The following is a 10220-nucleotide window of genomic DNA, read 5'->3' as shown; positions in this document are numbered from 1 at the left end:
TTAATACTCTCACCACTCAGCCCGCGACATGTAAAGATCCTAAAAGATCTAGCTAATAGTTAAGCGGAAATAAGTTTTGGAAGCATGCGATTATTAAAATTGTTCAACCGAACACCCGCGAACATTCAAATTGTTCATCCGAATGTCCGCGAGCATTCGAGACGTGAATCAGTGCCTATGAATTGTATGCGGTTATGTCAATTTACAGGCCCTACACTATGAATATTACCCAGTTTCATTGACCCAAAACACATAAATACCCACTAGCATACACTCCTAAAAAGTTTTCAAAAACATCCAAACCCAGAGAGTAAAACGCAATTTCTCTAAAAACAAAAGCGAAAAATGCAGAGAACTAACCTTTAGTTCTGATTCCTGCAAACTGCTCTCGATCACGTCTGAGATTGGAAATGTTGTGGGAACTGGCAGAAATATGGAGATGAACTTTTTCTGAAGTGTATGAACTAGAGGGAAGTTAAGAGAAAAGAGGGAAAATGGGGAAATTTGATTCGTATCAAAACGTTTAAATACCCATATCCCTTATTAATTGGGATCATGACACGTGGCAGTCAGAATGCCTAAGGTCGCCCAATCTAACGGCCAATTATGGCCACGCCTACACGAAAACCGAAGGGTTTTGTGACGTGGCATCCTAGAGATAATGAAAATTAATTATTACAGCCGTCATTTTTCGAAACCCTCGATGGGACAACCAAAAGGTCACCTCCTCGTGACAACCTTTCACCTGTCTCTCGAGCAATAGTTTCCCTCAGTGACCGCTCTAGTCACGTCGCGAAACTAGGGGCATGTGTTATAGTGAGATTTCTCTCACCTAGAAACTCGAGACCAGACTCCTCTTTAAAGGACACGTGTATTCAGATTTCCAATGAAGGATGAATGTCCGTGAGAGATTTCTCGAAGTTTAGACCTCGCGCAGGCTAAAAATAGCGAGATACTGTAGGTGCGACTTAAGTCACACCGCATAACCATAATTCTCATCATGCAGGGTAGATCCAACTCGCATATGTCAGAACATGTGCGAGTGTCCCCCTCTATACCTCCGCGACGAGTATAGAGACCAATGCCCTATGATGCAGTTTTGGTCCCAGCGACCCAACAGCCCTAACAGACCAATATAAGTTCGCATGTCCAGATGTTACCAGCTTCAACATGCGACGTCTACAACGGGCGATTACCTAAGGACGCAGACGTTCCAAACGTATGTGCGACCCTACGAGCTCAACAGACGGAACATGAACGGTCAACTCGCAGATGCGAAAGACGCATACGTTGATGAATTCAGTAACTGTCATACATTTATTAATGTTAACGTTGTTTGAGTTTAGTCATTGCAATTCAATGTGTAAATAATGGATTAACAATAAATGTGATCCTCATGTAACCGATTGGGCACCTGCTTTGTATATAAAGGGGTGATCCACCATGAAAATGGACCTACGAATCCCTTGCTACAGTGGACTAAGCAGAACAAAATCTGACTGAACCACTATAATTCACCGTCTTATTTATTTTTCCAGCCTTGTTGTTTACTCTCGCATTCCTATTCGAGTACTCGCCATTCTAGGTTGAATACTCGCATTTGTCATCTCTCAAATAATTCTCTTTTTTACCAGTTAAATTATACTTTTTGGTGTTGCGAAATATTGGTCGACAACAGTGGTGATATGAGATTTCTTCCCTTAAATTACATAGAGATGTTAATCAAATTGTCACAAATTAAATACATTTAGGGCTCGTTTGGAACGTCGTATTAGGTCGCATTGTATTGTATTGTATTATATTGAATTGGATTATATATCATATTTTTATATAATACTATATTAAACTTTAATTTATACTAAAATATTATACACTTAGGTGTCTATAAAAGTTAATACCACATATAGTTTTACATAAAAATATTGCATAAAATATAATTTAATATAATACTATACAATACAATACGGTGTAATACGGCGTACCAAACGAACCCTTAGTAATCAAAATATTTTAACCCAAAAATGTAATACTACTGTACTGGCCAAGTCAGCTCTATAGGCCAATCAAAATCAACGGTTGTGATGGGACCTCACTAACACCGAGGAATCTTTATCAAAAGGTGGGGTTTCAGTTTCCATTATCTCCTGTCGTTTTACTCAATTCATAGTGAAAAACGATACAAAGTGAAATTTATGATTGAGTTGTTATTAATAGAGAAATGAAAAAGGCCTACTATAATTATGTCACTATTTGTTTCAAAAAAAAAAAAAAATTATGTCACTATTATTGTACAGTATTTACCCATTTCAGGAATTACATGTCTCAAATGCATATTCAGCGCGTGCCATACAAAACAAAAGGGCCAAATGTATGTATGATTCCTCTTTTTGGCATTCTATGCCATGTTTTGATGAGATAAGTTTATTTTAACTTAATAATTAGATATTAGTTAATCCAATTGCCATGCACAGAAAGTGGTAATCCAATTGATGCTTACCTGGGAAATAAATAAAAAAGCAAGCATTTTTGGGATATGAAGAAACACCATGCACAGAAAGTGGTACGTACACAGTACTAGCACTAATTTTAAAAAATGCTAAAAAGTTAATTTAATTAAATATTGAATTTTATATACTTTTAAAAAATATTACTAACCCAAACATGAGGGTATTGAGAGGAGTGCCTAATAGGAATGTTCATTTCCTAATGGCGCGTCTATAGACTAATTAAGCAAGAGAACTGTAACAACAATCCTACATACGTACTGTCTTAAAAAGAAAAAGAAGGAAAAAGAACATAAACTCTATAAATGAACGGAGAGTTCTGTATTGATTGCTTGGGTCTCTGGACTTAGATTATTTGGTTTTAATTAATGACTTGCTTTTTCACATTATTGCTTTATATATTATTCTCTTTCCCATCTAAAAAATAATAAAGGACGAGTCACTAGTCTTTATTTTGGACAGAACAAAGGCCAATGCATTTTGTGATTTAATAGAATGTTGTCTCATCTTCTAAGTGAAAAATTTTCCATTTTTTATTTTTCTTTCTTTTCCCAGAAAATATCTGCCAAAGAATTAAATCCCATCTCCATTTTCAACCAAAGGTGGGAACTTTGGTAATATCAGTTACGCAATTATGTATGCAAGATACCAAATGATTCTTCTTTAACAGCTTTTTTGCATAATAATCACTTTTTGTTTTTACCCGATTCATTAAAGGCATCCACTGCTATGGTGTGGCATTTTAAGCATGAGTACTCTGTTCATGACTGTGCTGAAGTACTAGTCTTGAATTAAAGACTGAGTGAGAGTTGAAAGAAGTGAGAGAAAAGATGGGTTGCGTTACTTCTAAGAAGAATGAAGAAGAAGACAACGGCGTCGTTTTGCTCTGTAAAGAGAGAAAACGTTTGCTGAAAATGGCTGTAGAGAGCAGGTCAGAGCTTGCGGATGCACAATGCAAGTACAATAATTCGCTTTATGCAGTAGCAGCTGCTATAAGGTTGTTTGTTTCTCGGTATTCTTCTCCATCTTCACCACTTCTCATTACATTCCCTTCTAATACTGCTAATGCTACAACTTCTGAGACCACTGAGACCTTTCTTTCCAAACCCATGTTCCTTCAACAGACACCATCCCAGCCCACCCATAAAACAGTTCCTTGTTTATCTGAACCTTCTAAAGTAGATGAAGAAGAAGAACAAGGAAACCCAGATGAAGAAGAAGAAGAAGAAAGTGGAAGCCAAGAAAGTTTTGTTTGTGACCACTTTTACGGTGGAACAGCACCACCAATGCCAGAACCACAGAGTGCTTTTCAGTGGGATTTCTTCAATCCTTTTGATGGGGTGAGAACAGAGGAGGTGGCAAGTGGGTTTGGTGAGAATTTGGATGAGGATTTGAGTGCGGTGAGGGAGCAAGAGGGGATACCAGATTTGGAGGAGGATGGTGAAAAAGTAACTAGTGTTGGGAAAGTTGTGGATGTGAATGATGGGGTTGTTTGTACTGATGAAGCTAGGGGTGGTGGTGGTGGGTGTCAGGCATTGGCCAAAGGGGAGGATTGTTTAGTGAGCCAGGAAGAGCAAAAGTGTTTGAGTGTGATTGACACACCCAATGATGGGAGAGAATTGTTGGAGGCATTGAAGGATGTTGTGGACCTTTTCATTAGGGCCTATGATTCTGGTTTGGATGTTTCTAGGATGCTAGAGACCAATATGGTTCAAGTTCAATCTGCCATAGAGGAAATTAAAGGTGGGTTCTTTCTCTTTAATATCCTTGTTTGTGTCTTCATTTTTGAATTATTGACCTGTGTGTGAATTTCATTTCGTTACTGCAGTTCATGTCTCTATATTGTTTGAATGGTTGAGGTGTTCTGTTATGAATTTTGTTAACAAATAAAATCAATACAATACTCCTTTTGCCAAATAATTGAGCCTATAATTTTGATTGAAGGCATGCTTTTGTTAGTGCAAAATCTTTAGTTTTAGTTCCATTATGGATCCAACAATTACTTTTGGGGTGCAGAGAACTCGAATAAGCTCATTCGGTCTATTACTCGAAGCCGATCAACCTCATCCACCTTATCTTGGTCTCCTTCATGTAAGAGTTTGCTTACATCTAGCTCCAAAAGCTCTTCAACATGGACAGAATTCAAGAGTGAAATGTTTGATGAGTATGGAGGAATGGAAGCTGGGAGTCACTCTCTTACACTAGGAAGGCTTTATGCTTGGGAAAAGAAACTTTACCAGGAAGTGAAGGTATTAAAAGAAAAATACAATGACCCCCCATCAGTTTTATGGTCTAATTTTTCAACTTTTTAAAATGAGACATATTTGATTATTTTCTCTTGTTTTTTTCTTAACTTTTTTGTTTTATAATCTATAAGTTCAGTCTGCTGAAGAAACAAGGAAAATTTACGAGCAAAAGTGCTCTCTATTAAGAAATCAAAAGGCCAAAGGAGATGGCAACCTTAGACATGATGACAAAACTGCAGCTGAAGTTGATTCTTTATATTCTAGGATCTTGGTTGCAATAAGTAGAGCTGAATCAATATCTGAAACAATTCACAAGCTAAGGGATCAAGAGTTACAACCACAACTCCTTGAACTGTTAAAAGGGTAAGAAAGCTAATGTAGTAATCTTTACTTGTAATTTGACTTTTAGTACTGTGTTATGTAACCTTAATGTTCCCAACTTTTGCAGCTTAACGAGGAACTGGAAGACAATGCAGGAAATGCATGACACCCAAAACCGAATCATGTATGAAGTGAAATCCTTTCACTGTCCATCCTATGGAAAATTTTGCAATGACTCACATCGCCTTGCCACTCTTCAGCTCGATGCAGAGCTTCAAAATTGGCATACTTGCTTTGCTTCATATGTTTCTTCACAGAAAGCTTATGTTGAAGCACTTAATGGTTGGTTATCCAAGTTCATTACACCTGAAATTCAACACTACTCGAACAGCAGGCCCTTGGTGTCAGCTAGTGCAATCAGTGCGCCACCATTACTTTTAATGTGTCATGACTGGTTGGTTTACCTTAATAAGCTTCCAGATAAGGGAGTGAGTTATGCCATGAAATGCTTTCGAAAAGATGTCCAGGCTTTGTTGGTTAAACAAGGAGAGGAGCAGCAACGAAAAAGGAAAGTTGACGGGCTTGCAAAAGAGCTTGACAGAAAGGTTCTGGCATTTCAAAAGGCAGAAAAAAGAGTGCTTGAATCGAAGCTTTCGGGACAGGAGGCAGAAATGCATGTTAGGAGTAGGATTGAGTACTTAACCGAGAAGAAGGAACAGTTGGATATGTTTCAAAAGAGAATAGACATGGAGAAGGTGAAGCATCAAACTAGCATGCACGAGACACAAAGAACAGCAGTGAATGGATTTCAGACTGGATTTTCTTCACTTTTTGAGTCCTTGGCTGAGTTCTCACAGGCTGCAGTAAAAATGTATGTCGAGCTAGTGACATTCAGCGAAAGTTCAATGTCATACGAAAATGGTAGTAAAGCTTCAATAAAAGAATAAGCTTAAGCATTTCATTTTTAGTCAATTGATAGATAAAACTTGGGAAAGAGTTTTGAGTTCTGAATTGTATAGTTGTTTTAGTTAAGTTATTGGATGTTTGGTGCTTCCTAATGCAGTAGAATATAATATGCTTTGCTCATAAGTGTCTTTGCAGATGTAAAACATAAAATTATTAGATGTATACAAAGAGGTAAATTGAAACATAATAATCTCCTCTTTCCTTTTTCTTGATTTTAAAATAAATATTGTTTGTTCAAATTAGCTTATGATAATGTCTGAATTTATATAATATACTCACTGTACTTGAGAATCAAGTATCTTTCTTGGCCTGTTCAATTGACAAAGTGCCACCACAATCAGACAAAACCCTTTTCTTCTCCACCCACAGAAAAGAATCCATGGAAAAAATGACTGACACAAACTCCACTAGATCAGCAAACAACTGTCTTTACTTTTGCTCCTCATATATACCTTCAAAAGTGTTCTTGTCAATATCTATACTAATACTATTATCCTCCAAACACCTCAAGACAGTGCTCTGAAAGGAGAGACTCTCCATCTCTACATGAAATCTTTGGAATCCAATCTCATTTATGCTCACAAAGCTGCTATGAGAGTACTCATAATCCATGGATTTTCTTGAATTCCAAGAAAAAGAAAGCTGTTTTTTCATGGGGTTTTCAGCCTTGTAAAGAGCTTTTTCCAGTTCTTGCCAAACTTGAGTCATTGTAGGCCGTTGTTTCGGTACATGTGCTACACATCTCAGACCAAGTCTCCCCATCATTAGCATCATCTTCATGTTGCAAGGCTCTGAGAGTAGATTAACATCTATAATGTCCTCAACTTTTCCACTTTCTAAGCTAGACCTTGCCTGAAAAATATGATCTTTTTGTTTATTTGTTAAATTTCTAAGCTAGATGATGATGATTACATACTGGTGAAAGTGTTGGATTGATTGCTTACCCAATCTATGATATGATAATTAGAATGCATTTTAGTTGATTCAATTGCAGGACGGGCAGAGATAAGCTGCAAAAGGATAACACCAAAGCTAAAGACATCACTGAATGTAGACAAGTGAAAGCTTGAACAATATGCAGGGTCAAGGTATCCTGGTGTTCCTTTGACTAGGCTGCTAACATGTGATTGGTCATCAGTTGGCCCAGATTTCACTAGTCCAAAATCAGAAACCTTTGCTTCAAAATCATCACCTACTAAGATATTGCTTGGCTTTATGTCTCTATGGATTATACTTGGCTTAGTCCCTTCATGCAAATGTGCAATTCCTGTCATGATTTGATCAAACATTTACCCCATTAATTAATTATTATGTATTTTATTCACATTTCCAAGTTGAAAAATCATCTGTAACAACCAACACCTACTCCACTATTAACACTCAAATGTTAGGTGAATTGTTTGATAACCTACTTTTGAGTAAAGTATGGAGCACTAACAGTTGAGTATTACAAAATAAAACATGTTTTAACATAGATGTTTCATTTTAATATAATTATATATATAGGGATATGATTTTATCACGTGATTGTACTTTCACGGAATGCATTCCGTGATGTACGACAGCCGTCAGATGAGGGAGTTATTTGATCTGACGGCTGAGATTGATCTAGGGTTAATTAGGGTTAAAAAGTAGAAACATACCCTGACACTCATTTAATGTACCCTAAGACTCATCTAATGTATTACGGAATGCATTCCGTGAAAGTACATCACGGGACAAAATCGTGTCCCTATATATATATTTCAGTAGCAAACTATTTAACTATACCATAGCAATTATCTCTATCATTTTTAGGAGGTGAAAATTAGTTTTGTTGGGTTGTATTGTGTGTGAAAATTTACTGTACCTTTTGCTGCTCCAATAGCTATATTTGCTCTCTGCTTCCAACTTAAGCTAATCCCTGATTTTCCTATAAAGTGATTAAACAATAAAATTAAAATCTACCAAATAAATATATAAAAAGAAAAGTGTTGGTTAGTAATTGTTTTTAATCACTATTAAAAAGTTCTTTAAATTTTTTTGTGCATAATTTTATTTTTTAATTTTTATGACACCTGTTTTTTTTTTTTTAGGAAAACTTTGTTTTTATAAATTAATTTAGATTAACAAGAGTTTTTTTAGAGAATTTCAGATAATTTATTATGCATAATTTAGAATTTCAATCACTATGTATTTTTAATATTTTTGTATATATAAATTGTATGTATTTTTAATAATTCTGTATATATATAGTATTGTAAACATTCACTACTATACTATATTGGTAACCTACATAATATAAACTTTGGTGACCGTTAATTGACGTGAATCTCGGCTGATTGGATACATAGTAAGAATTTGTCACAACTCTCAACCATAATATTATAATGACCATTGACCAATAAGAAAGATACATTACTCATACCTGTAATGAACTCGAGTAGAGAACCATTGGGAACATACTCATAAATCAACATCTTTGACCCTTTTGGTTCTGTTTAATTAAATCATCCATGTCAAATTCAATAACACAATTTCTCATACATTATATTGGATTATATATGAGTTTTTATATAAATCTATTTTACGTACATACATACTTACATACCTGGTTCTTCACAATATCCAACTAAACCAACTAAGTTCCTATGTTTTACTTTTGAAAGTAGCCTCACCTCTGTTGAGGAAGAAAAAACATTAATTGCTTCAAAAAAACTAGAAAGATAAAAAAAAAATAGAAGGCTTTAATTACCATTTCTAAACTCTTCAACAGTCTGACATGAGTGATTATGGGGCCTCTTAATGGCCAGAGTTGCTTGAACATCAAAAGTTCCTTTATAAACATTCCCAAAAGCACCAGAACCCAACAAGCATTCTCTACTGAAATTATTGGTTGCTTTCACTACTTCCTCAAACTCAAATTTCCTAAGTATTGTCTTCTCTTCTTTCACTATTTCTATATATAAATATATATACAAATACAAATTAGTTGTTGTATATATATAGATATGTATTTATGTATATGTATGTATGAGTGAGGTACCTTTTGTGATGTTGTAGAGAGGTGATTGGCGTTTTTTAAGAGCTGGGATTATCTTTTTTCTGAAAAGGTAGAATAAGAAGGCAACCAAAAACACTGTCAAAATGCCAATACCAATTCCTCCCCATAAATGCTTCTTGCCATCATGATTATTAGAATTATTATGATCAGTTGTTGTAGCTGATGAAGGTGAAGTAATTATAGCCATTTTCACTTTGTCTTCATCACCAAGTAATCTTGCATTAATGCCCATTTCTCACCTAAACCAAATATTAGTTTTATTTGTAATGTATGTTGTTACTATTAACTATATACTGAACTCAACTCAATTCAACTCACTCCTTTGTCATCTTTGATTCATTTTAGTTGTCATGACGAAACTATTAATGTTTTTCATTCATAAAAGAAGTGGTTCTTTCTTTATTTAAGAGTGTGACAATATTTATATATATATAATGAAATTATATGCCGGCCGTTTAAAAGTAATCTATGTATATGTTTTCCATGACTCAATCCTCTAAACTCGTGATTTGAATTAGACTTGGTCTAATAATACTTATAAGACGGCATATAAGCCAAATTAACCTTATATATATAAAGTGCTATTATTAATATTATATGTTATGTATATCCATTAATCTAAATTGGGAAGATTCATATGTTATTGAAGTTGTAATAATATACCGGAGTTTATAAATTAGTATTGGAACAGCAAATATGTGAGACGATATTACCAATGATTGTATATTTATATGAGAAATACTAAAGGGTATCAGGGGTATTTAATACCCTCCTATATGTTAATATATATTGTTATTAGTCCAATTAAGTATAAAGTCTCATATAGTTTAATTTAATAACTTTTAGGGAGTATCGCTAATTAATTATACGACACGTTTAGAAAGTGCTAGGCACCACTGATACCTAATAATAATGCTCTATTTATGTATACACTAATTTATTTTGAGAATACGTAAAATTTTAAATTTATTTAGGATAGAATTTCAGTCTTTTTATTTATGTCAAGTAATTATAAAATGTACTTAAAATTACTTGGGGTACATAATTATATCCACTAAATTTAAGATAATTGAAATTTTAAAACTATATATATATTTTTTGCAAAAGATACAATATTCGGTTAAAGTTGGTTCGAAACAA

General features: G+C 34.7%; 2 protein-coding genes across 2 annotated transcripts; one reads left to right on the top strand and one right to left on the bottom strand.

Moving 5' to 3' along the window:
* Positions 1–2809: 2809 nt before the first annotated feature.
* LOC115714211 (protein ALTERED PHOSPHATE STARVATION RESPONSE 1) lies at positions 2810–6221 on the top strand. Its single transcript, XM_030642802.2, has 4 exons — positions 2810–4247; positions 4521–4753; positions 4887–5113; positions 5199–6221. Exons 1-4 carry the CDS (start codon positions 3335–3337, stop codon positions 6016–6018), a joined length of 2193 nt encoding a protein of 730 aa, XP_030498662.2. The 5' UTR covers positions 2810–3334; the 3' UTR covers positions 6019–6221.
* An 18-nt stretch (positions 6222–6239) lies between these two features.
* Positions 6240–9448, bottom strand: LOC115714212 (receptor-like protein kinase THESEUS 1). Its single transcript, XM_061114443.1, has 7 exons — positions 9063–9448; positions 8772–8975; positions 8628–8696; positions 8445–8513; positions 7887–7949; positions 6982–7304; positions 6240–6889 (listed from the first exon to the last, which is right to left on the bottom strand). The coding sequence occupies exons 1-7, from the start codon at positions 9310–9312 to the stop codon at positions 6467–6469; spliced, it is 1401 nt and encodes a 466-aa protein (XP_060970426.1). The 5' UTR covers positions 9313–9448; the 3' UTR covers positions 6240–6466.
* Between the last annotated feature and the right edge of the window lie 772 nt (positions 9449–10220).

This window comes from Cannabis sativa, chromosome 4 (genome assembly GCF_029168945.1).
Source record: "Cannabis sativa cultivar Pink pepper isolate KNU-18-1 chromosome 4, ASM2916894v1, whole genome shotgun sequence".
Classification (NCBI taxonomy): Eukaryota; Viridiplantae; Streptophyta; class Magnoliopsida; order Rosales; family Cannabaceae; genus Cannabis; species Cannabis sativa.
This window is presented reverse-complemented; position numbering and strand designations above follow the sequence as displayed.

What these genes read in the sequence shown, in the direction of transcription:
- LOC115714211 (XM_030642802.2), top strand. Translation starts at nt 3,335, where the DNA reads ATGGGTTGCGTTACTTCTAAGAAGAATGAAGAAGAAGACAACGGCGTC. An exon ending in TGCCATAGAGGAAATTAAAG is followed by an intron (nt 4,248 to 4,520) that starts GTGGGTTCTTTC and finishes TTTGGGGTGCAG; the next exon opens with AGAACTCGAATAAGCTCATT. An exon ending in AACTTTACCAGGAAGTGAAG is followed by an intron (nt 4,754 to 4,886) that starts GTATTAAAAGAA and finishes CTATAAGTTCAG; the next exon opens with TCTGCTGAAGAAACAAGGAA.
- LOC115714212 (XM_061114443.1), bottom strand. Translation starts at nt 9,312, where the DNA reads ATGGGCATTAATGCAAGATTACTTGGTGATGAAGACAAAGTGAAAATG. An exon ending in TGTTGAAGAGTTTAGAAATG is followed by an intron (nt 8,697 to 8,771) that starts GTAATTAAAGCC and finishes CTTCCTCAACAG; the next exon opens with AGGTGAGGCTACTTTCAAAA. An exon ending in TGGATATTGTGAAGAACCAG is followed by an intron (nt 8,514 to 8,627) that starts GTATGTAAGTAT and finishes TTAATTAAACAG; the next exon opens with AACCAAAAGGGTCAAAGATG.